General features: G+C 35.0%; 1 protein-coding gene across 2 annotated transcripts in view; it reads right to left on the bottom strand.

The window, feature by feature from the left end:
• Positions 1 to 11,077: 11,077 nt before the first annotated feature.
• GAD1 (glutamate decarboxylase 1) overlaps positions 11,078 to 27,853 on the bottom strand; it is a 29,233-nt gene continuing 12,457 nt past the window's right edge. Inside the window, exons 7-17 of one of the 2 annotated variants that reach the window (XM_068685655.1) lie at positions 26,093 to 26,205; positions 24,701 to 24,816; positions 24,527 to 24,606; positions 24,268 to 24,322; positions 23,021 to 23,137; positions 22,796 to 22,860; positions 20,263 to 20,341; positions 18,897 to 19,046; positions 17,922 to 18,029; positions 17,164 to 17,253; positions 11,078 to 15,377 (exon numbers count right to left, since the gene is read on the bottom strand). In XM_068685655.1, coding sequence (XP_068541756.1) covers positions 15,204 to 15,377; positions 17,164 to 17,253; positions 17,922 to 18,029; positions 18,897 to 19,046; positions 20,263 to 20,341; positions 22,796 to 22,860; positions 23,021 to 23,137; positions 24,268 to 24,322; positions 24,527 to 24,606; positions 24,701 to 24,816; positions 26,093 to 26,205 — 1,147 coding nt within the window. In that variant the 3' untranslated portion in view covers positions 11,078 to 15,203. Of the gene's footprint in view, positions 15,378 to 17,163; positions 17,254 to 17,921; positions 18,030 to 18,896; positions 19,047 to 20,262; positions 20,342 to 22,795; positions 22,861 to 23,020; positions 23,138 to 24,267; positions 24,323 to 24,526; positions 24,607 to 24,700; positions 24,817 to 26,092; positions 26,206 to 27,853 lie in introns of those variants that run through there. The other variant, XR_011097583.1, reaches the window with a different exon arrangement.

The raw sequence follows: 27,853 nt of genomic DNA, 5'->3' as shown, positions 1-27,853 counted from the left end.
GTTGAGAATGAAACAGAAATGACAAGCTTAGGTATGCACAAAAACAAATAAACAAACAAAACCCCTACTTCTGAGTCTCCCAGCTCAAGGTTTATTCTTCGAGACAAAACAGCAGCAGAACAGAGACACTAACATACATCTTGACTGTATTATCTAACTGCTAGGTTGTGCTGAGAGATGTTACGAACATCTATTGATGAAGACTCTACTGGAAGAAAGAAGTACAAGAGAAAGGCTTATGCTAAAGAGGTCTCAAAAATGAACCATGTATTAAATCTTTTACTGTCCCATCCTGAATGTCGCTCCATTTATTGTACCTGCCACAAAGGTTGAACACAAGGCCCTTCTTGGCAGAAAGTCCAAACCTTTTGGCCTTAAAGAGTAATTGCAAACATACTAAACATTAAGAAAACAAATTGCACTTGGCTTGACAGACTTGACCAGGAGTGCCAAATGTAATTATTCAGTATCAGAAACAAAAGACAACCCTGTGATTGTTCCATACCCATTTTATAGATTAGGTCTTCACAGATTTGGCTCTCAGACCACATGAGCAGCTCTAAAAGCCGTAAGAAACAGGAATGGCGTATGGACCAAGGCACAATTACAGGAAAGTTGCCTCTCTGGGAAACCCTGACATTTTCTTCTGTTTGTCTGAGTGCAGAACAGTGTCCTTTAGAACCTGGTATCGTCCACAACAGCCACTTATACACATGCTCTCATATCCCACAGACTGCTGCTGCTGGGCTTCTGCCACTTTGTTGTGCCTGGGACAGGCAAATAGTACAAGAGAAGAAATATGTAGGACCTAGAAGGTCCCTCTTTACAGAAAGAAGGAAGAAAACAAATGTTATCACAGAGAATTTGGGTTATGCAGGACAAATAGCACACTAGGACAGCGCCACTGGGATGATTTGACTACATAGGCTACACGTGCTGTTCACAATACTCTTCTTCCCTGAGTATGGAGCTCCAGCTCTCTGACAGCCCTCCTACGAGCATTCATTAGTCACAGAAGGCCACATTCCTCCATCTTTTGGACAGCTACAAACTAAACACCATTAGCCTCTTTCCAGCCATGCTTGAAACAATACATTGCTAACTCAGAGAAAGCAATCTGCCTTAGCCTCAGGAAAGGATCTTTTTAGTCTTTGTTATGTTTTGAGTTATTTTCATCCCTGACATGTTCTATGAAAGCTTCCACAACTGTGTATTTCTTAAGCTATCTTTAAGCTCCCTTCAGAAAAATAAAAATCTTAACTTCTTCTTCTCCTTTATCTTTTCTTGCCCTGAGAAGTCTTTTGTGATTTATTTTCTTCTGCCACAGCAGCTGATAACTTTTTTTCTTTCAAGCCTTAAGGGAAAGGATTCTTTTATCTTCCACAAGTCTTTTTTTTTTTTTTTTTTTTTTTTTTTTGGGGGGGGTGAGGAGGGGGAAGCATTAAGCAAGAGTAGGATCTACTAAGTTTTCACTGTTATTTATCACATTACTGCGACAGCAGGATGCCTCTGCTGGGACCTTGTGAACTTACTTTATTTATTTGGAGATTAGATTTGGAAGTTTGAATGCTATCAGACAAACTGGTAACATAATACAATATATGCCCTGGGAGTGGGAATCTTGTATGTAAACGTTTCTCAATTCATTACCTTAAAATCCTCATAAAAATGCTACTTGATAGCATATGCTGCAGGTAAAATTATTAAAGCCAGCCAGAGGATCTTTCTTTTTAAGAATTGCCCCTGGAGGAAACAATAAAAATAAAAAAAAATGGTTAGGAAAAAAGAGAAGTATTGGGATATACGCAGATCCTATGAGCCTAGCCATAAAGCAGTGTCATCCCAATGTACTATCCTGCCTTTTTCCTCAGAAGGTTGACTTTGTGGTCTCTCACATGTACTAATGAAAGTGGCTGAAGGCTGAAATTGAGGTTAATTCTTCCTTAACTGGCTAGGCTACCCAAGCGCTCTTGGCACTGTTTCCGAAGACGAAATGCTACAGGACTTCCTGAGAGAATTAGTAAAAACAATGAGTTTTAGAAAGAGTAAATATGTCACAACTATGTCACTGCTAAGTATTTTAAACCAAAGTACAACTTATCAAAAGTACATCTTATCAAAATAAGATGCAATATCCCTGCATAGGCATTTATTTCATGTGGGCTTTCCACTTCACTGCAGACAGACAGAGCTCACTCTATGTCCTGCAGTGTCCTAAAGGCAGCAGCAGAGGCTGTCACACACGTGTTGAGCTTAAGCATCAAATGAGTAGTTTGTCATCTGAATTCACCACAGTGAAATCCAAATGACAAAGAACAATAATGCTTTTCCATGCTGCTCATAAGAATGATTCAATGATCCTTGCTAATACCACCTGCTCAAATGCTTTTCTCAGCAAACACAAAGTTTGGGAGATGGGAGCTGGTGAGTCCAGCTGGATCCCATTGGGATGTGCTGGAATGGGTTTTGTTTACTTTGAGATGAGATTTGCAGGTTTCAGTGAAATCAACAGAATTGGTGACTTAGTGTAATGTACCAGCTGAAAGACCGGTGCTACCCCTTTGTTCCTTTGGTTACTGGCTCTTCTCTTGCTGTTCGAGGTAGATCACCATTAGAGCTGAGGTATTTGAGTCCTGCAGGGACCAGAGTACTTCTCTGACTGCACTGACTATCTTTTAAGCTACAACAGACTGCACTGACTATCTTTTAAGCTACAACACATTGTGAGGATAATTCAATAATGATTGTATCTTAACCATTAGAGGGCTTCTTCCTTCCTACTTGTAGGGGTAGCATTTTGTCATGTTGAAACTGATGAACGAAGCATTAACTATGACTTTCAAAGATGTTTCTGGAAGATCTTGCAGCTGTTTTCAGGAACACAGACATCACCTACCTAGTGTATTCCTTTGAGCATCTTGCCTTGATTTGGTCTCAGGGCCAGTGCCCTACGGGATTTTCCACATGGCTTTTAGATCCCATCACAAACTAGGATATTACCCTAAGCTCAGGCACTACTGGAACAGGGGTCTGGGCTGAGAAACTTCCAAGAAGGACACAGCAAAGCAACTTGAAGAAAATGAAAGACATAATCATTTGGGATTTTTCCTACTTAAGTCACCATGAAGGGGAAAAATGCAGTCAACATCAGTCTAGCAAACAGAAGTCTGGAGGAAATTACTGTGGCCAGGAAACAAAAGGGGACATGGCAGTTTACCCACTGGTTTCAAGGGAAGCCACAGAACTGTTTAGAAAAGGAACAAGGAGTAATGCAAGAGTCAGAAATTGCAGGCTAAGGCCCTGATCCAGCAGGAGCTGCAGAAGTCACAGGCTGGCAGTCATAGCCTGCCAGGGAGCAATTCTCAGATTCAGGTCTTGATGTGAGCTCTGTCCTCACCCAGGCGCCTGTGTGCTATTTTCCACCTTCTGCCCTTCCCTCCAGTTATCGCTTCTCTTTAATGACTACTGAGAGCCCAGTGGGAAACTCAAAATCTGCTTAGTGGGGGCTGTATGCAAACTTTACAGAAAAGTATTTTTTCATGTTAAAATATCAAAGGCAGTGGTATTACTTAAATTGCAAATCTCCATTTTGTATAAGCAAATTTTGTCTGTTAAAAATGCATTGTAAGATTTATGGGAGATTCCTAGTTCATTTCTTGTTTACCTTGTTTTGACTCCTTGCACCCTCTCTAATAAAATTGGCTACTGTCTTTTGCTGAGACTTCAAAATGTCCATTCTCCTACCATTCTGCGCAGCTGTATCAGCAGCAAAGACTGGCAGCTTAAAGCTGCTGGATGTTTAGCCATGAAATATGAACCTGAAGTTAGAGGGATGCAGAGATGCAGAGCACCTCCTGTGGCCACCCTCAGCTCATTCTCCCCCATATGTCTATTTATCCTGCTGTGACCACATTCCTCATGGAACCATAGCAGTACACCTTGTCCTAGTCCATTACATTTGGCCCTAATTTTTCTTCATTTAATTTCACTGAAATACAACAGAATTACGTGAGGGTGAAATTACTTTTTGTTTGTTTGTTTTTTAAGTTCTGTATTATCTTCTTACTTATGCCATCAGGTCTTAGTCTGCTAGACAGCCATCAACAGATTACAACCTAACTGCATAAATTGTTAACATTATCATTTGTTGATGGTTTCCTTGTTTTTTAAAGCAACCCCACTAATTCCCAGCAATTACAGTCAAATGCAAAACAACTGTAACAATTACTGAACCAGCTAAAAGCAATTCAACTGCTGTATCTTCTAAGACATTACTGAGTCCAGAGACCTACAAATTAAACAGACCTCATAGTACTAGTTATAATTACAATGTGTTTTTTAGAGCATGGATAAGTATGAATTGCATGATAAATACCTTCAGTTTATAAAGCAGTTAAAAAGTTATTTGTAGCGTATTACTAAAGAAAGCAAAACCAAAAGACTTCTAAATTCTTTCTAACATTTTATATATTTTATATATGTATATTTTAGATCTATTCTGTAGTTTTATTTGCTTTTTATTGAATATCTAATCCAGGTATTAGGTAAAAGTCAGATATAGAGACATATGTATATATACACACAATCCTCCTTGAGAAGATTCAGCATAACTTGCTATAAAGTCTTTTCAAACAGTAATTGAATTATAAATGTGTGTGTGAGAGACAGAGAGTGGAAGTGTGAGTAGGTTTTGGTGGAAGAGAACCTACCACATCTCACACCCCATTCACAACTAGGCATAAAAGCCTGATTTTATAGTGTGATAGGAAATGGGCCCCATTTTTTTCTGAATCCTTGATACTGCTTATTTTAACTGACCAACAGCTGCCCAGATTGTTGAATCTGCATTTCAGACTGCACATTGGATACAAAGCAAGAAGAGAGAGGCTAATAATCTGTTAGCTCACATCAGTTGCTTCTGTAAGTCATTACAACATTTATTCATGTGTTTTCCACTATTTTGATTTGCCTTTTGCCATTTCAGATGATTTCAGTAACAAAACTTGCACTATTTAGCCTAGGAAATGAATGCATAATTTGATAGGCATACACACTATCAGAAAATGAACATGATTTAAAATAGTTAAACATAGCTTAACATGGGTAAAAGAAAGCTTTACCTTTCTGAACAATTCCTCTGTTCCCCTTTGCTGAGCGATGTGGATGTAAAAATTTAAAAAGTGTTTCTAGCACCTATAAATGTAATGAAAAATATTACTGCTGGAAAAATCCTGTGCGTAGTAAATTATATAAATAAATAATTAGTGACAGGTAATTATTCACATACATTCAATGTGTTCTTACAAAACTACATACTTTAAACTGTTATTTATTTCAAACTATAAGTAATGAGTGTCACTTAGAGTCTAGATTCTGTTATCAAGTAATTTATTGGCTTCTTCTAATGCTTTACTACTTTGCAAATTATTCAGTCTTAAATGTGCTGTATGCTTGCTTTTATCTACTGGGCAATTTTACTATGTTGAAAAATACAGTAAAATAAAGCTCTGTGTGACTGTTGTCCTCAGCTTGGGACTATAGGACTCTTTGGTATATCACCACAGAACACATTATCTCTCTTTCCCCTTTTATTTGTACCTGAGACATCCACCAAGGTCAGGGTGTCTGAGCTGGTTTTGCTTTCTCACAACAGGAGAACTACCCCATCTCCACTTCCATTCAAACATAGATATGAGGCTGGTTTGGTAGCCTGACAGAGAAACCCTTCTTGCACTCAACTCACAATTGTCCATGCACGTGCGTGCACACTCATACATGCACTTGCAAGGATCTCCTTCCTTTCAGTGGAAGGATCTGCAATGTGCAATGCTGTGAAGATGGATGGATATACAAAGTGTTATTTACCTTTACCTGATGTTGCAAGCCTAGAGACGTATAGCTGTACATGAATTATGCTCACTTAAATAGATGAATTAGTAGCGTACTTTATAAACCCTAACGTGAGGACAAGGTCCCAAGCAGAGGCCATTTGTTCACTGAAGCTTTTTTAATTGTTTTTGTTAAAAGATGAGTCAGGAAGAGGCATTTCTGTTCTAAGTTCGAGCCATATACATTTTCGTGAATACCCAGCTCTCTATGGCACAACCCAGTGATCTCAGTTTCTTCTTTTGATGACTTTGTCAGCTTACAGGATATAGCTCTGGATGGAGCTACAGGGTGAAAGAAAGTCACCAAATTCCTCAGACATCCCGGACTTCTTCCAGTATACCAGTATTTGTACAACTATAAAACTATCATATATAGAAAATCAGCATATGTTCCAAAGTTGTTCAACAATAGCAACGTGTAATTATTTACATCACAGACACAGAATTTCTGGGAATAAATTAAAAATAAAATAGATTTTTGGGGAAGGAGAATTGTAGAAATAACTGGCCTGATTACTCTCTTAAAAGTGATGTTGATGTATTCAAAAGGAAGAAATGTTGTGTTTTCTTTCAACTGCAACACTAGCTCTAATGCTGCAATCAGAGTCTGTGTGTACTCACTCAGGAAAGCAGAGGGAGCTGTCTGATGGCAATTACAATTCTCACTGCTAGGGAGCCAGGTCACAAATTAGCAATCTGACTTCTCATTATATCTTGCAAAAAAAAAGAAGACCTGATGTCCTTTGGAAGACAAGAGAATATGCATTGCATTATACTGTAACATAGCAGAGCTGGTAATTAACCAACAGAGTAATTATGTTTCACTACATCTAAGCAGTAACAACAACGAAAAAGACAATTCACTGATATGGGGTATTTAGAACAGGGAAACTAAACCTGACTTTTCTAGTGAATTAGAAAAAAAAAAAAAACACTATTGAAAAATACGTGCAATAACTGAAGATGAAGCAAAGTAGTATAAAGAAATATAACACCCCTGAAACATAACATAACAAGTTACAAGGAATATATACATACGCGCATATATATATATATGCATATGCATATTATACATAGGTATATATTACAAGGAATATATACATACGCGCATATATATATATGCATATGTATATATATGCGCGTATGTATATATTCCTTGTAATATATACCTATGTATAATATGTATATGTATAATATGTATATATTACTTGTATATATACAACCCATATAGACAAATGCGCCAAATTATTGCAGCAGCATTCCTACCAGCAAAATAAAAACATGGATTATTAAAAGATATTGTTACAATGAATTAATAAAAGTCCTATTTTCCACATATAGGAAATCCTGCTATAATCCAAGCAGCTATGGTTCTTTGGTTCAGCAGTGTCACACACCCAGAATGTGGAGCTCTCACCCCATTGCCCTGTGAAGCTATATTCCTTGGGAAAATCAAGAACTATGCTATCACATTTAGTGACTGGCAGCGCTATGTGTGTAGCAGAAAAGTGCATTAGCTGAAACAGACACAGTCACTCAGGCCCTTTTCTTTAAAGAATGCTTATGGCCAGACATTGCAACAGGGAATCATAAAAAGTCAAAGTAATGGAAAGAAAGAGTTCATTTTATACGATCTAGTGGTCAGTCTGGCCCTATTCCCACAAATGTCAGTCTTACCCTGCAGGCAGATTTCCCAAATGTAAAGCACGAAGCTCAATTGAGATTAATGGCTTTTTTTCTGGAGACCAGGAAAAGCACTAATTAATAAAGCAATATATTGAACAGCAATCATAATTTATATGTGCAATCTTTAGAATACTTAATAAGAACTGACCAACATGACCCCGAGTGAGAATTATCTTCTGCCTGTCTCACACTGCTTTTCATATACCTTGTATTTGTCCAGGTCAAAGATAACATTCAAGTTTTTCTTATTTTCAAGTACATTTCCTTTATGTGCCAGGATTATCCAAAGAATTGTTTGTATCACACTGAGTGGACAGGATTTGAAATCAGTTTATGTTGTAGTCACAGATAAAAGGCTTCTGTAGGTTTAAGTTAAAGTAATTGCACTTACATGTGTTGATTTTGCTTTTACTGTCCATTTCTAGGCTTTCTTGAAACATTTAACTTAGTTTTTCTCTACTTCCTATCACCTGTAATACTGTTACATATTTTCTCTCACACTGCTGTGGGACAACTGTTTTCTACACAGAAAAAAAGTCAAAAATTTTCACACAGTAGTTCCTGGCTCAAACCAACTGTTCTCAGATTGACTAGGAACAATATCCTGTTAAAAAGCATATAATTTAAGAAATTCATGACAGAGATTTAATCATTCATAAACACACACACATTTTCAAAGGTAAGGGAAAATAATTTACTACTTCCTTCATGATATACTAGTTTAATGTTAAAGAATCTTTGCAGATGTTCCACAAAATGGTCAACATCATGCAATACTTTTTTTTTCCTGATACATATTATATACATGCACATGTCCTATATCAAGGAATATAAATACACTCACAAATACACATATAGAGTATACTTATCCAACTTAAAAGAATTACATTCAGATGCTGAATTTTAGACATATCACCTAATAAACTGCAAAAATAAATCAAGGTATGCATTATCTTATCTTTTAATTTTTCTATTATCAACATTAGTAAATGATGCTCCATTTTTCCTTGGAAGATAAATCTATTAAAACAGAGAACCAGAAAGTTTATCTTTCTTTACTGGTCTACTTAAAAATTTCACCTTATCTTTTATTCTAACCATCAATTTAATTCTGCTTTGTTTAGAAGTCCAGTTCTCCCAAATGCTCCAGTGAAACCCCAATCCTTCCATGTTGAGCAGCCATCCTTTTAGACTTTGCTTTCTGTTGATACTTCATCTTCTCATTTCCTCTTCACTAGCTTAATTCCAGTTCTTGATGAAGTACTCCAGATTCATCTGTCATCACCCTAAGCATACCTGTTGCAATCTGCAAATTATAAAACACTAAAGAAGAAATTTAGGGAGATATGATTCTATTGACATCAATGAGCTGTACCTAACTACCAAATCTCATTCATGTCCTAACATTTTATTGATTATTTTATTGATTAAACAATCTTTGCATAAGCAGAAATCTCCTTAATACTCACAAAAGATATACATTCATTTTCCATTATTTTATTTTAGTGCATTACATTATGTTATCTACATGCTACACTAAGAGACTGGACTTAAAAAATGTTTTTGCAGCATATAACTTTCTCATGCCCTTTTTTTTTTTTTTTTTTCTGCATAATTTTTTTTAACTTGGGAAAAAAAACCAAACAGTTCTTAATAAACCTCATCCTACCTGCAGGATGCTCATCTTACCCTAAAGTAATCAAAATCAAATCTGTGTTACATGTTACTAAAAATCAATGGCATTTCTATGGATAGTGCACAAATGCACATGGCAGTAATTAATCAAAATTTGTATACATCATGAAAATCTTTTTATACTTCTATGAATTCAAAATTTATTCTTATTTTCCAATATATTTAGTATACACAGAATTAAAATATTTTGACTCCCACAGTAGAATGGCAGGTTACCCCAAAATATGGTCTAGAAACCAAATTTTTAATTACCTTTTTCATGTTATACAGGATACATACAACATGTATGCATCATGCATAATATAGATTGATACACATGTATTATGTAATTCAAGTTTTGCCACAAAATCATTAATTCATACTATGTTTACACAGGAAAAGACTTGTAGTTTGTAATTATTATGCTTCATTTAAGTCTGACTTTGAAAAAATAAACAAAACAATATTTCCATGAAGTTATACATTCTTACAGACTTTACATTTCAACTATTTTCTGCTCAAACTCAGTTTCTGGTGTATTTTAAAACATATGACTCTATGTAAAACACACTGGATTTGTTTGATGTCAATTGCATTATGCATATCCCCCAACCCTGTTTTTTAATTTTATTTAATTTTATTTTTTTATTTTTATTTAAGAGAATATAAGAATTTCAGTATATTTTTCTACCTCAAACTTAGGGTTCCATTCTGTTGAAACGGTCTTTCAGTTCCAGGAATGGGTAAGATTGATTCATGCAATCAGCAACAGTTCTTCTGTGGACTTCTGTGATAGTAAGATTAAGCTTCCCTTGTACACCTTTCCAAAATTACTCTTACGCAACATATTTATTTGACTCACAAATGTAAAGTTGCTAACATTTCCACTGTAAAAGACTGCACATTATAATGCTTACTACAAAAGTGGCTGAACCCTCATCCAAAGAAAGACGGTTTTAATTGCACTGCCTGACTAACTATGATAAGAATAATCACAGATTTTCTGCTATGCAAAATTTCAACACTTGCAATCAGTCACCCAGTATCCCATAGCACTGATTTCACAGTGTTGTCGCCATGGGGCGCTGTGGGGGCTCCTCTTGTGGGGGCATCTCTGTAACTTGTCAGACAAGCACTTAACTGCTGAAACGTAATACCTTTCAAAACACTTTTAATCCTAGTATCCTAGTCCCATCCTTATTTATTTATTTGTTTATTTGTTTATTTATTTATTTTTTACATAAAAGCCCTATTTCTGTCAAGAGGACTTTTTGATTGCATAAAAACATCATAGCTCTGAGTGTGTGCAGATTTAAATATGCTTAGCAAATAAACACCAAGATCAAACAGTGGCATGGCAAAGCACACAAAATTAACTATGTATTCAAGTCTTCCTGGAAGTAAGACCTGCATTACAAGAATATAAATTTTATAAATATAATCACATATTAAATAGCATCATTTTTACCAAAACAATTTGATCTCATTTTTTTTTACCCATTCCAAAGTTCTTTTTTCACTTTCCTGGATCCTCTCTATGAATAAGTTGGATGAGAATTTCAGAAACCACACAAAACACCATACAGACAGATACTTTTTAAAGCATTTTTACATATTACTAATATTTCAACTACCCTCTTCAAAGATTAATGTTCAGAGCTTGTGGTTCTTCCTCAGTCTGTGTTGGTACAAGCTGACATTCAATTCACAATTAAAACTAAATAGTGGCCTTAGAATTTGCCTTTTTAATGTGAAGGATAATATATGGCTTTTGTCTCATATTCTTAAGGAAACAAAAGAGCTCACAAAAATTATATGAGATAAATAAGACAGTTTTAAGATCAACTTTTATTGAAAAATTAAAACTGCATTGCATATCTTCTTTATAACTTTGACATTTCTTTAACCACAAAACAGAGATTCTGTTTAAAAAATCTCTTCATATTTGTCACCATTCAAAAAACAGATTATGAATCATCGTTCAATTATTTTAAAATCCTGGGCTACTCTCAAGGCCCCTGGTTCTTTCTGTCTGCAATGAATGGTATAATCTATCTTCTCCAGAAAAGTACCTTTAGTAATACAACCAGAATTCTCCTCATTCAAAATCAACAGCTGCTGTTGATTTTCATCTAATGATCGGTCTTTTCTATAAAAATTGCTTCAGTTAATAAGCTCTGCAGCTACATGTTCAGCTAGAACCTTGTCTATTATTTCTTTGATCTGAATTCACCCAGGCAAATTACAGTGATTGTCAGTGTGATTTTAACGACAAAATTGCTATATTTTAAACCTCAGAAAAGCAAAGTTACTCACCTGGAATTGTAATGCTTTGAATTAGTCAACACTTCTGTATATCCATACTTCCTGATCTCTCATGGTTAATAGCGTATGGATTAAAAAACAGGAATATTCCAGGAAAGCTTTTGTTTGAGAAGCTGTAACATATTACCGAGATGAAAATTACCTGATAAGAAAACACAGATGAGTTTTCTTACTGATGACCATAATTGCTCTGTTAAATTCAGCTAGCCAGGTCAGAAACTAATATGAGCCCTGTGCATGTGGAAGCCAGTACATGTAATAGGGAAGCACTCTGGAGCTGGTACTAGAATTAAAAGCTTCACACACACCAAAAGAAACAAACAAACTAAACTAAACTAAAAACAGTATAACCTGTAGGTATCACCTATGTCAAGACAACACTGCAGAAAGGCAAGATAAAATTCAGAGTGTAGGAAGATGGATTTAAAGCTCCAATCTTTAGAGAAAGCACCTCTGTGATAACTTTCTCATTTCTCAGGCAAGCAGGAGGAGCTCTATTATTTCTCTCTGTATAAAAGCCATCGATGGCAACAGCTAAAACCTCTGATGCTTCTTACCTCCAAAAAGCAAGATGCACCACTAAATAAGGAAGCTGAAATTCTAGTGAGCAAAACACAATATACGTGTTGAGGAGATCTAGATCTATTCCTGACTACATCAACAGACTGTCCAAGCCTTGCCGTACGAATGCCAGTAAACCATATTACAATCTTTCCTACAGTTTTGCAGTCAGTTATATCAGATAATTCTTTTTACCTAGTTTATATGCTTCTAGGGGATATAAAATTTCAAATACCATAGATTGTTACTATCATATCAAGACAATGATCTGGATACAAAATCCATGAGGTTAAAATGTTAAGGTTAGAGGATTAAGTGTAAATTGTGATCTTCCAGCTTTGTAATACTGTTTCTGAAATAACCTGACAAAGGAGGTGCAGGAAGTTAGAAATTCTCACCTAGGAACTTGTAGAAGAAATCACAATGATTATGGTGCTGCTGGTGTGGAAGATGCAAAATACCCTAGTGAAGTAAGGTCAGTAGTTAAATGCATTTGCATTGATTATCCTAGTTCATATTGTTTCTCATAAACCAGAAGAAGTAAGGACTCAACCTGCTGTAGCTGGACTTTGAATAAAGTAAAACTGTGATGGAGACCAGATTTTAGGCAGAAGCCTTTAAACTGAAATGTGACAATGCTCTCCCTTCAAAACAAATTTCATTCTATAATCCTAAAAAACAGATTAAGTGAGAGGCCCTCAGATTTTGATGAATAGCTTATATCTAGAAAGAATAACGATATTGTGGAAGTTGGCACTGAAGTCAATATTCACACTGCTTCTGTGGGGCAGGCCTCAGGTCTTACAGCATAGCTGTTTTACATCAAAAAATGTTAACTAGTAAAGGCATAGTAAGATAACAGCCTTATAATTAAGGGAAGTTATGGTTTAAGATTAAAAAAGCAAGATACCAACTGCACTATCTTGATGAATAGAACCTACTAAAGAAATACTGTACTGCTGGGATTAGTAGGGGTTTCAAGGCTTAAACATAATGATGTATATAATCTTTTGAAAGTCATAACCATAAACTTAGAAGATAGTGACAAATTAAAAATCATTTTAGATTTAACTTGGATGATATCAAGAAAAGGTTTTGCAGAATGTTAGGGAAAAGGAATGAACAATAGTCCTACAAAAAGTTGGAAAGGCTGTGCCTTTCCAATGTGATATTTATTTTACATATTCTTCTTTCTACCTGTTCTGACCCAGCCGAAGATGTGAGACAGCATCCTCAGAAGACAACCTGTGGGACCTGCAGGATGGAAGTATCTGCTGCCTGTAGCTGTCTGTCCTTCCACAGAACTGAAGAGGGTGAGAGAAGCTGTGAATATGGCATAGTGTGACTGCATTTCACTGAATATTTCTAAAATAATTAGATTTTATTACTGATTTGGAGAAGAATAAAACAAACAAAAAAAAGAAAACCCAACTAATAATTGACTTGCATGGGTAATAGACATAGAATCATATATGAAGAGGTTTGAAATCAGCATATTCCATTTATCACCATGACAGTAATTTTGTAGACAGAGAACTATTGAATTTTCATTTTGTTCCACTATTCTGCTTCCAGTATGGAATTTTCCACTTTGCAGTATTGATTATCTAATGATTAAAACTGAACAAGCTGCAGATGGCGTCTATACTTTGAAAAGCCTGGCCAGTTTAAATTGTTGCAACAAGCCAGCTGTATTTAAAAATTCTGAGATGAATTTTGTTTCTATTTATTTTATGTGCTCCAACTATATAGTGAATTTAATTTCACTAAAAGAATGGTGCTGGTTAAGACTCCCATATAAATGCTATAGACCTTCAGGAATCTTCCCAAAGAATTTAGTTAGGATGGTCATACAGATCAGTTCTGAAACACAGCTCAAGACCAGGGGCCTTGGTTAGCAGCCAATATTCACTAGAAAAGCATTCAGAACACTGAACAGACATTCTGACATTACAATAAATAAAAATGAAAATTCTAATAGATTAAGGGGATTTCATTATTTGACAATCTATATACAATGTTAGAATTCTTTCTAATCAGTAAAATTATCTGTAAATTATTATTTTAAGGGCACTACGATTTAAATGAAAGTGTCAACTAATATTTTTGTATTTTTTCTTTGGCTCACAAATACACTAAAATACCATAAACATTATTTAGAACTTCAATAATATATAAATAGGATACATTACAAATGGAAGAAAATACAAGACAACTCTTCAGCATGGTAAATCTCTGCATATAAATAAGCAAATATTTCATATACCTACAATTCAACAGTTATCTTGCTGTAAAACTATTACATTTAAATCCTTTTACACAAAGTCAATTAACAATAATATACACAATCTACACAAATTAACCTCTAAAAATACAGCAATAATATACCTGTTACAATGACTCTGCTACTATTATCCCCTGATGTGACACTAAAGGGGAAATACAACTATTTTACTCAAAGGTGCTGTTGGAGTTTGCTGTTTTGTATGTAAGAGAAGCACCAACAATAAGATTTAATACTGTTATACGTTTTCTTTAGCTCCTAAGAATCTACATATTAGAAATGTTTCTATATGTCTATTTTTACCTGGCAAAAAATCTGTAGCACATTATCCACGTCATTAGTTGTTGAAGGAAAACTTAATTCTCTTAAAGTGGAAAACATGCTGTGGCTTAGGTCTAAGTTTATAACCACTTTATATATATATATGTATATATATGTATATATATAATTATATATATATTTATACTGTACATATGTACTGTGCAGAGTTCTTAATTTTCTATTTTAGTACTTACTAATTTCCTGCTGACAACAATAAACAAGACCAATGTAAGAGTCAACAGTACTTCAACTTCAAGATAATACATTTTCCCTCAGTAAAATGATCTACCAATACATGTATGTTTTAGTAGCCTATACCTTGTTGTTGCTGTTTAACGATGTCTTAGGAGATTGGAGCTTACAGAAAGGGAATTTCCTTAAAACATGTTCTGCAGGACTGGGTTAAAAAAATAACCAGTACTGGAAAACAGTGAATTAGAGAAATAAATAACTCAACCATTGCACTACAGCTCCTGCCCCAGTCTCTCTATTTCCTCAATGAGGAAGTCTATGTCAGACTTCGTTGCTGCTGGATTTGAGATGACCATTCGGAAGAAGTTGACTTTATCACCCTGTGGCTGATATCCAACCATGGTAGTACCTGACTCCATCATCAGTGCTTTGATTTTTGGTGCCACCTTTAGAAATTAAAATAAGAGAGAGAGAGTTTCAAATTTTTTTATGTCTTTTCTTTGTATATCACAACCTTTCTTAATTCAGGGAAAACAAAACAAAACAAAAATTAAATGGGCAAATCAAAAAGGCAATAAAAGAGCAAAAGCTTGAAAAACCACATGCGTGTTTAGGATTGGATACTTAAAGGAAAATCAACAGCAGTAACATCCACCTTTTAAGGAATCTTTTGATTACGAGACAGACACTAGCATCCTAGTGTATTCAGTCTGTAATATTTTTATATATCTAACATACATATCATTTCTATATGCTGATTAATTAATTTCTATTCTTATAGCCCAAACAACGAATATTCAAATGACAGGTACTGGAAATGCACAGTTCTGCTACGGTGTTTGGAAAAAAAAAAGAGGTATGGATGATTTTGTCATAAAGAATTTTATCACACCCCCTCCCCCCCCAAAAAAAAACAAAAACAAAAAAAAAAAAAAAAAAAAAAAAACAAACAACAACAAAAAAAACTCCGGTACTCCGGAACCAACTTTTTGAGTGTCCTGGATACTTTCCATGAAAATATATTTGTTCTCAGGGCCAATTTGCTAGCAGGGCAATACGGGGGATGGTGGAAATTTTTCTACAAGATCTCTGTCATAAAGAATATTTTCTGCTAGCATAAGCCATGGAAACCTTCCAGTATTCTTGCAATACTGCACATTTACCTCAGTCTGACTTCCTCGCTTTAATTTATAAGGAATACTGTTCCAACCGTCTTAATATTTGGGATTGAGTAGGGCAGTTTTGCTGTTCAGTTCTGTCTCCTGCTCTACTGTCTGCCAGCCAAGGTCCGATTTCTGGTTCTCAACTGTTTTGTAGGATGCTTTATAACGTTCTTTAACATGGTCAAGTCAAACATTTCATCTTTATTCCCAATCTCATCTATCTTCCTTTTTTCTCTCACTTTTGGCAATTTCTTTATCTAACTTATCAGTGGGTTGATCCAGGAATTTTTGTTCTCTCCCATTCGCTTTCTCAGTGTGTTGCAGACAAAACAATATCTACAAAACCTCCCAATTTGGCCCATTCTTCTTCCTTTCCACACATAAAAAAAGATGCAATTCATTTTTACAACTATAAAATCATTCTTTTGTCTGCTTAATTTATTTCATTCCACTTCTATCTGTCGAAAATGTTATTACAAAATTAATGTCTTTCACTTCCCTCAAGTCCTACATAACAGAGAAATTCTTCTGGTGCTTGTACTATGCCCTCATTGCCCTTTGTCATTTCTTAAAAAAAAAAATCCCAAAGTCTTTCAGAAGGTATTCATTTTCACTGAAATGGAGTAATTAGTTAAATATTACAAAATCACCCATTACTAATCAAGAACATTTAAAATCAAAATAAAAACTTGAGAAAAGGCTTACAGGTTTTCATGTCCTTTACCTGTCCCTTTCAAATAATTACCCTTTCTTTTCTCTTGCTGATATGGTGTTCAAACAGGATGGGGACCTTTTTTGTGCCTAGCTACTTTTTAAAAACTGTTATACGCTTTTGGGACCACAAAAGTAATAAAACACAATGAATAACTGAGTTTTCTATAGGGAAAATGTGACTTCAGCCCCAACAGGAGACAAAGGTGAATAAATATCAAGGTCATAACAAGCAATTGGAAAACTGATGTCCCAGAATCTGAAACATGTGTCAAGACATGGATGTATTGTTTTGAATTAACACAATACTTTGGGTTGAAATAGCAGAGTATATTTTTGCATTTAACGTAAGTCTCACCCTGTGTAACTTTTCTCGTCTCTCATCGCAGTCTGGCATGCCCCTGAGACTTGGTGGAATATACCAAAAACATACGTTTGTATGCTCTGGCTGCAAAAAGAATAACCAAACACGTACATCGATAAACAAAATAATACAGATCAATCAGACATTCTATGGGCTAGCATATTATAGCATAGACTTAGATGCCAAAAAATAAATAAATACAGTACTGCTTTTTGCATCTACTATCTTAGATTCCCTATACATCATCCCATTTGCAACATTTAAGGGTGCTAAGTGTCAATGTCTTCTACCTTCATGCAGTTTTAAGGGGAACTGCTTTTTAAATTCCCTACAAGGTCAACCCCATTTTCCTTTTCGTAGTAAATGAAGAGATAACAGATATGCTATTCTATGAAGCAGGAGTTTATACAGTACTGGGAGTTTCCACAGAACACAGCATAAACAGATTTGCAGTTATGTACGTGGCAGTACCTGGAATCTCAGAATTAATAGATTTCTTTAAGGTAGTCTTCATGCCCTAAACTCAAAAGACCTCTGCAGAGGAGAGAGAGAGGAGATAAAGCTGACATCTGTGATATAAACCCACAAGTAATTGGCCAAAAAATTTCCCCAGATGTCAATAATCATGTAATTCTTCAGAAAATAAGAGCAGTTCTGTGTAACTGGGTTGAACTATGAGAGGTGTGAAGACTGTTTTCAGAATTCCATATGGATTTAGCTCCTACACATAGGTTAAATGAAAGAAAACTTACCTCTCCTTCAAAAACCATTTCAAATTCTTCTCTGTTTTTGATTTTAGTATAGAGATATTCTGCCAGTTCCAGGCATTTGTTGATCTGATTTTCAAATCCTACTGTACCCTTTATAAAAACAAAGTATTAATTATATAGTAATATTTCATCCCCTGATGTAATCAACTTTGCAGACAGGCTTCAATCTTAAATGGCTTCGGACAAATCATTTAGCAGAATTATCTGTTGTAATTTAAAAGTAAAGTTGATCAATCACTACAGAAGCAGCTAAATATGTCATAATTGTCATCACTATTTCCTTTTGTTCTGTTTTTAAGAAAATTTATGATGATAAAAACAAAGACTTCTGATATTTTTAATAGAGTATTTTTTTCAGTTTTCAAATATAAAAATACTGTGTCTTGGCATCCCAGTTCTTCTTGAAGACCATGAACATGGAACAGAAACACAACTGAAAGGGTAAGATCTGGGAAGTAATTTATTTATCTAAACAGTTTGCTATAACTTTTCATTTTAAAAAGTCAGAAAACAAAAGCCTGTTTGCTTAAAGTCACTGTCTACCTACCGGTCTTCTGTAGTATTGGATTTTTTGAAAGATCATAATCCCAGAAAAAGTAAATGAGCATTGATAACAAATAAAATGTAAAAAAAAAAACAAACTTTTTTTTTCTTATAAGTATACTCCTTTATATGAATGAATAAGTAAAAGAAAATCAAAATTATCTTTATTATACTGCAGGACTATTTCTGAACTACACTGATCAAGTGACTTAAAACTTTCCTGTTATTTCCATCCAAACTTATTGATGGCTAATGTCCTACAAGTTGAATGGTTCTTTTTTTTACTTAATTCTCAGATATACCTATATGTTTAGAAATTGTGATTATGGAAGTGTTAAAAAAGCCTTCCATTACATGAATCTTATAAATTAAATAAATAATTTATGATATTTGAACTCTGATTTTATTATTTACCTTTGCTTTCCACATCAACCAGAATTTGAAAATGTCCACATGTCGACCACACTGTATTGCCTTATCTCCAGTGTCATAGGATACATCGTACTGTTTGTCTTGCTGGAAGAGATATCCTGCACACATTTGATTGCAGCCTTGAAGTATACCCTGTAATGAAAAGCATGGACATATATGAAACATGTCATAAGTGTGAATCTGTATGCATTAATAATACATAGACTGTATATCAAATACGGACAGAAGTGCATTGCAGCCTTTAAAATGATGGTCTACAGACCAATGGAGATCTACGGGCTACAAGTAAGGATCTCTGAAGGAAACACAAAGGAGAAAATTCCTGTATGTTACACACAGTTTATATATGCAACATTTCTAAAGTGGTCTGCATCTTCTTTAAAATATATTAGTGGTCCTTTTAAAAATGTCAAAGACCACAGCTGTAGCTGATGAACACAAATACACCCATCAAAATTCCCCCACAGAGAATGATTTTGCCAAAATCCTGCAACAGTTTGCATGATAAGCATGCATGCCACTAAATAATGGCTAGAGCTTCCCTCCAATAGATCTCAAAGTGCTTTATAAAGGCGAGTGTAACACTTCATGGGAAACATTCAGTTTAGAGATGGGTCAACTGGAAAACAAATGGCTGATCTAGAACTGAACTCTACAACATCTACATCTCTGCTCTACAGACTGCTACCACTTCCTCAACAAACATCTTCTAGTAGCAAATGACATGTTAGAAAATAGGGAAAAAAAAATAGTAGTCCTATCCACAGATGGCATGACTTTTTTTTTTTTATTACCTAAAGAAAATACTTAGAACTTAAAAGAAGTAAGACACCAGTCTTGCATTGATGGCAACAGAGAATCTTGAAGGAAGCCCTAAAAATACATAGTATGTATTTACACATACAAATTATGTGTTTTAAAAATTAATAAAGCAGTGTGGCTTGCTTTTAACATAATTGAGAAAATTTTAAATTACCACAGAAGGTAAAATACTTGCTTTTCAAGTAAGCAGTTTAGACAGTGACCAATTACTAACACCAAGGCTGTATGTTCAGTATATCATGGGAACAAAGGGACAGATTCTCAGATGAAATAGACTGGCATGGCTGTAGTGTTGTTCTTAAAATATGCAAAGATCCAGCAGCTGAGTATCTGACCCATATTGTCAACAGCTTTGACAAAAAGAAAAATGAACAAACAAAAATTTCCTAAACACAATATAAATCCACATGATTATTCCTTCCAAAAGAAGTTTTGAAATGAAATGGATTTTGCCCTATTCTTTTGAAAATTAGGGTTTGATAGTTACATTTTTTTTAACTGCATAATCACTAAATATAAAACAGACCTTCTCCCGGACCAGAATGGCAGAACATTGCAACAATACTCCCATCATCTTGTGTGGATTCCAAGTGACTGAATTGGCTCTACAAACAAAACAAACAAACAAACAAAAGAAATACATTCAGCTAGGTATGGAAAACAAAAATTCAACCTGGAGTAGTCACTTCAGTTTTCTGCTTGTAGCTGGAAATGCATGGAGATTTTGACCAGCTTATTTCACTATGGAGATCATTACTATCTCAGATGTCTCCTTTCCCAGCTGTCTCATCCAGGAAAGGAATTTTATGTGCATTAACTCTTTAATATCAGACTTCTGCTTAGTTTCTATTAGTATTAATACCAGATAATTAATGTCAGACTATGCTGATTAGCTGAAATACTAACTTCATCCCCAGATGTGTCCAATTCTAGAAATAGCACTAACAAACCTACCAGAAACAGTATGACAGGTTATTATTGATTCAAGGTACTAACAAGAGGATGGGGCAAAGAATTAAGAAAAATAATATGAAGCACTGAAAAAAATCAGTTCTTTGCCAAACAGCTGCTAGAAAGGTATAAAACAAAGCAAAATACACTTCTAATGCTTATCTGCTGCTCCAGGTAGAGCCATAAGCGGCCTTTTCTATACTACCTTGTCAAGTCTATGGACTGTTAAAAGGCTATAAAACTTTACAATCCTATCATTCTGCATGTAAAGGTTAAAACTCCTTATGTGTAAGCACAAGTGGATGCATAAGATCACCTAATTTACTTGTCAAACAGATAAGATTTTCTGTATTTTAATATATCATCCTAGACAGTTTAATGATGATGCTAAAATAAATGTACCACCATTGTATGTCCACTGACCTCTTCACCCCAAGTTATTAATTACCAAACGTCCTCTTGATTCACTGCATGTTCCAGTAGAAGAAACCATATAATGACATTTCACAGACTATACAGATGTTAACACAATCTGGTTTAAAGAAAGTTCAAAGAGATTTCCTCCTTCCATCCCTGTCTCTCAGAAGACACAGACACAACCACGGTTCCTCTGTTCCACAGTTCCTCTTCAACGCAACTTCTTCACCCAAGTCTGAGGGTGACTGAATCCACAAATACCCCAGATACAATTCCAATTTTCATCTGTGCTTGGTTAGATAGTAGCACATATTGGCCAAAACAACAGGGCAGCCTGGGCTGCACCTGGGCAGCTCACCCTCTTTCTAAGCCTTAGGCAGTGCAGCCAGCAGGTTAAGTAGCTCAGCTGGTGTCACTTTAGAGATTGGACTCTGGGAGTCAAGTATCTTTTTAAAAACTTCAATAATAGTTCAGATGGAGTAGTCAAGAAACAAGAACTTTATATAACAGCTTGTTTCTTTCTGAGAGTGCTATGGTTTCAGTTTTGTACATTCATTTAATTTTCAGGGTTCCAAACAAAGGCAATTTCAAGTAGCATTCCAAAGAAGCATTTGGTTTATTTTAACACGAAAACATCATTCTCTATTCTGCACAGTCAGACAGCCAGAGGCTATCCTCCTGCAAGCAATCCAAGCTATGTACCCATGGCAGCATGCCAGTCCTCCTATGTCAATGTCTCTGGGCAGTCCAAGTCTGCCCGAGTGTGAGCAACAGACCTCAGCTGGGGCCTGTGACAGTCGATTACATGGTACATGTGAGCCCCATCACACGTTTGAAGATAGTACAAGCTGTTAGAAAAGAAATAATATCATGCTTCGTGGCCTGCTGTTTTCAATATTTGCTAATTAACTAAGCTTACCACCCGAGTTAGCACCTTTGGGTTTACCTCACTTCAGAAGAGGTGTGCCAAACTACTTTGACTAAATCAGTGTAGCTTAAGGAAATTGTTTTATAATACTAACTTCATATTAGACATGTTGCCATAGCATGAGTGAGTGGCAAACTGGACTGGGCAGAGGCTTATACTGTTCTGCTGTTTTGGAGTTCTCTTACAACATCCTTCTTTGTGCCACAAGGGTCCATGTGCTTTTCCTACCAGTCCTTCCATATATTGTTTTTTATCCTGTACTTGTTCTTACTTACAGTATGAAATGACCACCACTGGGAAAGTCTATCTAATGAAGAACTCTGTTCACTGCTCTTATTTTATACCTTTATACAGTGCCCACATGCAGCACAGCTGGCTAAAGGAAGGAATTTTGTGCTAATTTGGGAGTACATGGGTAGAGTTTGTTTCGAATCCTTTTTTGATTCCCTTGAAGTTGATACCTGCAGTGATGGGGAAGACCTTATGTTTCTGGTTCTTCATTACTGTTCTGATTTTTATTCAGATGGGCAGCCTTTTATGATAAAGTAGTTTCAGGGAAAGTCTAGAGATAAACACACACATGGTACTACGAATATGGCATCTTCTACAAACTACAGCCTTGTCAACACTGGATGTGGAAACATCTATGCCAAAGCCTATACATGGAACTCCTAGGTCTAAATCTTTTCATGAATTTGTGAAGTGTCATTTACCTTACAAAATTACTTAAATAACAGGATTACTAATACGGAGCGTGTAGTACCTTTCTATTCCATTCAATTTATGACGATGCTTTCGGGACATTAAGAGTCCACCTCCCCAAGCAGCCTGGAAGAGATAGGAATAAAAAGAGAAGACTTGTTGTTTTGAAAAGCCTAACATATTTTAATTTACTCAGGTTCTAATAATAAATATTTTAGATCAAGACAAAAAGTGTAAACTAAAATCCTATATTGCCTTAATAACGTCATGTGAGTAAGCTACTTACATCTACATGGAGCCAGAGGTTGTATTTTTCACATATATCTGCAATCTCCTGTATTGGATCAAAGGCTCCATATACTGTTGTGCCTGCGGTTGCATTTACAAAGAGAGGAATGTATCCCTACAATAAAAATAACCGTATTAACTATAAAATCCAGCCTCTTTCAGATAAACAAAAACAAACAAACAAAAACCATGAAAACCATTTTGGCAATGTTGCTACCCCATTTTCCTGTCTGAAAATGTTTTTCTTCCCAAGTGAAAAGTACACACAAGTACCTACAGAAACTGAAAAACTGACTGCAAAGTAGGAATGAACTGTCTGTTTTTATTGCACTGTAAGTCCACAAAATTAACTAGTTAGAAGGTAGAGAATATTATTTTCTCTAATTCTTTCTGGTGAGGAGATTTAAAAGTTCTAGTAGCACACTAGCAATAGTCAACTAAAGCTTAGACTTTTATAGAAATATAAAGGAAAATTAATTAAATGTGTTAAATTGTGATTTGAAAGCTTGAAGTTATTCCTTTAATCTTTATCTACTGACAAACAGAATAGAGCAAAACAAAGCCATCCGAAACAAAAGTATTAAATGTAGAACCATAAGATCAAAATGAGACAATTTTGAGTTAGGTTAAATAAATGTGAACTGCAATTCCAAGTATAAAGAAGATAAGAAATCAAGAAAAATCTTGATACCCCTAACTTTGGTGGTTTTATATAAAATTAATGGATTTTTCATTGTGCTGATTTAAGAAATAATAATAAATGCTTCAAAAAATTAAACTTGCTAGGTATAGTCACTAACCCTGCAGCTTCACACATGGAATCTAAAGGAATTTTTAGGACTAACATCCAACAGAATTTTTGATGTTTTTAACTAAACTTTAAGGTTTGGATAAAAGTGGTTTTAGTTTCGTGTTTTAGTATTTTTCCATACTATTTCCAAACAGAAAATTATTTTAAAAATTCATAAAATACAGATGTGGGTCAAAAGTGTGTGAGATAGAGAGAAAGAGAAAGAGAGAGAGAGAGAGAGAGAGAGAGAGACTTTTAATAGTAAATGGAAACCATGGCAAGATAATTCCCTAAGCAATATAGAAGTGTATAATTAATCAGCTGAAAAAAATGTTATTATAACATTTATATTACTATAATATGTTTGTTTAATGTTAACCCTCAGCCTTCAAAGGAAGAGGTAATATATTTTACTAAGCTAAATATTTAAGCACTAATTTTTTTAAAACGCAAACCTTTTGTTTCGCTTCCAAAATTTTTGCTTCCAAATCAGCTGGTATTATTTTGCCTCTGTAATTATTGTAGAAACAGAAAGACAAAGAAAATTAAAGAGTGCATAGAGAAATACTAGCTACAGTTGAAATAATTTAATAGGATTTTCTCAACAGGCCATTAGCAACTTGACACACTGTATTGAACCAGTCCTTAAGTACAATAAAAGAAATTTAACAGATGAACACATTTAATATATCAAAACATTAGCATCTATCCTACCTTTCATTGCATTTTATCAAAATCACGTTGTCTGTTCCAAATCCAAGTGCAGCTCCAGCTTTCTTTATTGAGTAATGACTCTGAAGGAAACCATGCACATTTAATGGAGTAGCCATTTAATAATGAAATGTCTTCACAATATACATTAATTAGTTAACAGAGTATTGAGCTCACATGTTCTGAGGTAAAGAGAACCAGTTTAGGGACTGCAGCCATGCCTTTGGTTTTGACTTCAGGGAAATATTTGTAGCGTGCAGCCATTATGCTGTACATGTTGGAAATAGCTCCTCCTGTGAATGAACAAATAAATGAAAAGACTCAGAGTGATGATGAGAAAAAAATTATCTTATTAGACCAAACACATACAAGACTCACTTGGATTATCGGTGAAAGTGGCAGTGAACTATGAAAAACCAAATCTCTGAAATATATGGTCATATGTCTAAACAGCATAGGGACAGACGCTCTATAAAGCCATACTGATAATCTATCATCTCTTTCAATTGCTAATGTTTTGAAACACATTCCTAAAAAGGTCAGTTTTCATTTCATTGCTTTTGCATGACAGCTTCTTGTTAGCATGAAAAACAGGAAGTTACTGAATTCTCTGGGTCTGAAGAAAATTCACATACTGGATAGATTTATCCTGTCTCACTGAAGATGTAGAACTAGATGGCTAAGAGGTAGCTTTCTACAGCTCAAGTAGTTATCCTAAGTTTCCTTTATAGTCAGCTAAAAGAATATTTTGATACTTACTTTTGAAGAATGAGAATTGAGAGAAAATATCTATTTCCCTTTCTTTTCTTCTAAAAGGAGCTCAGGACAACTAGCTCAGTTGAACAATGCAGACAAGATTTAGTAATAAGAATTAGAACTACAACACTGGGCAAAATCTGTATTTTTCTTGCAGGTGGGACTAGAGACCAAGCAAGAGTGCATTTCTGGATTTTAGGTAGGCTATTCCAAAAGGAGCTGGAATTTGTCCTTCATCCTGTGAAACAGGATGGTTTCTCTTGAACAACAAACGCAGAAATCTGGAGTTCTGCTGGGTGCCCCAGCTTCCACATGGTTTCCCAGTCTTTTCTAACACTGCTAACAGCTTTTATACTGCTTTCATGGGAAGACGCTTCGACTTGGTCTTCAGAATGATACTTCTGAGAATCCAGTTGGATTTCTGGGAAAATTATGGCCCAGAAAGTGACAAACAGTCCCTTTTCTTAAGGCTCTCAAGAACGATTGGTCAGGAGAAGTTGTGGTTCTGCAGGTCATTACCTCCAGAAATGACACACGAGAAAAGGTGTCTAAATGCCTAATTACATGCCAGAGCTCATAATCAAGCTTTAAAAATGTTAGCCATCATAGACAGACACACCCAAAGATAAATTTTTTTTTTCAACTTCTTTTTGTGGGATGTTTGAACAAAGCATGTATTTCAGGTGAGAAATTCATACTTCTAAAACTCTGACATCATTTTGTCTTGAAGACATTTCAAGCAAAACATGGACATTCAGACACAGCCTCTGTTTATTTGAATATTTTAAGTTCAAATAAACGAGAAAAACCCACCAGGTGAGAATATTCCATCGCCATCTTTATTCGACCATCCAATAATCTCTCTCATCTTTCGAAGTGTTATTTGTTCCATGAGGACAAAAACAGGGGCAATTTCATATGTAAACCTACATGGATAAAGCAAACAAAATAAATAAATAAATAAATATAGATTTCAAAACACACAATCAATTCTCAGACTAAATTGAAAACTAGAAATGTGAAAATGCTCAATTCATAGAAAAAAAAAACAGGAATCTCCAGCATCTGATATAGCAAACTTTACACAAGCAAAAATCCTCAGGAAGACAAAATGTGAAATATTGGTCAATAAAGACCTGCAGTATCAATAACTTTTCTATTATAACCAACATGAGACCTAATGTTTATCATCAGTGTGCTAGGGACTGCTGTGCTGTCACACATTTGTCTCCCAAAGTGCCAATTCCTTATGAAAACTGTGAACTTACTGAGCTAACCACAGCCATAATTAGAAGTATTGAGCTAGGCCTTCAAAGTCTAAATACAATTAATTATGTGGATTTATTCCGTTGATGATCTCCAAGGACAACTTATTTCTACAATACCATGTGATCAATAACTGTCAAGAGTAATTATAAATGATGATTTTCTAATTAACAATTACAAAAAAAACAAGACAGCAGTCAACTGTTGTACCCATTTAATGAGGGCAAAACACATTGCATAGTCTGGTATGCCATGATGTCACAGACAGCTCTGTGGATGGAAAGTGACAGCCATACAACCATTTTTTGGATAAATTGCTACTGCTGTAAATAAACTGCTTGCTGTATATACCAAAAAAAAAAAAAAAAGGGGGGGGGGGCAGAGGTGAGGGGGGTAGGTGAAGGCAGAAACAGAAAGGAACTAAACAATTAATCTGTGATTTTTAACAGAATCTTCAAGAATATGACACCCTGACACTGGATCTGACTGATCATTTATGCCTTCCACTTGTACAATTTTACGAATGTATACGTTGTTTCTTTAATACTAAAATGACACTTTGATAATAGGTATGGCAAACCTTGAGGAGACAAGCTATGCCTGAAAACTTGTCTTTTACTTATATCTACACTGCTTAGTTTAAAATATTAACTTTCATATATTTTTTCTTATTATTACCATTGCTATTTTGAGAAGCAAAAATACTACTTATTTTGCTTTGATCATCATCAGAACTGTCAGAAATAGCTGAACATGGATCTGGATTTTGGGTGCTGCCAATAATTAGAGAAACACAAAATTAACAAACTAGCTGGTGTCTGCAATCTCCTCAGTAGCAAAAACATGACAGCTCATTTTGATTTGTGCTTTTTTTACATACTGCAAGTCTAAGACATATTCCAACCTTTATTTAGGCTGAATGTCCAACAGAAGCCAAAAGGAACTCAGCAGTGTACAAAACAGTGTAGCCTAAGAGAGGACATACTTAAGTCAATGTGATTTTTTTTTCCAGAAGTTTAAATGCATTTTTATTTTTATTTTGAGGTCTTGCACACTGATCCCTACATACTTCCATACTTCCTGGAAGACTTAATGGCTTGTATAGAAAGTATACAATATTAAGCTTTTTTTTTTTTTTTTTTTGTATTCAAAATACTAAATGATCACATGGGAATTTTAAATTATACTGAAAAGCAAGTAAAATAGAATTTATTTATTTTATTATGTAATTATTTTCTGAGTCTCCAAAGAGAGACTCAGAAAAAGTCTCTCACAAAAAAGCTTACAAAGAAGTCAAAAAACCAATTG

Source organism: Anas acuta, chromosome 6 (assembly GCF_963932015.1).
Source record: "Anas acuta chromosome 6, bAnaAcu1.1, whole genome shotgun sequence".
Classification (NCBI taxonomy): domain Eukaryota; kingdom Metazoa; phylum Chordata; class Aves; order Anseriformes; family Anatidae; genus Anas; species Anas acuta.
Note: the sequence above shows the minus strand (reverse complement) of the source record. Positions and strands in the feature narration are given on the sequence as shown.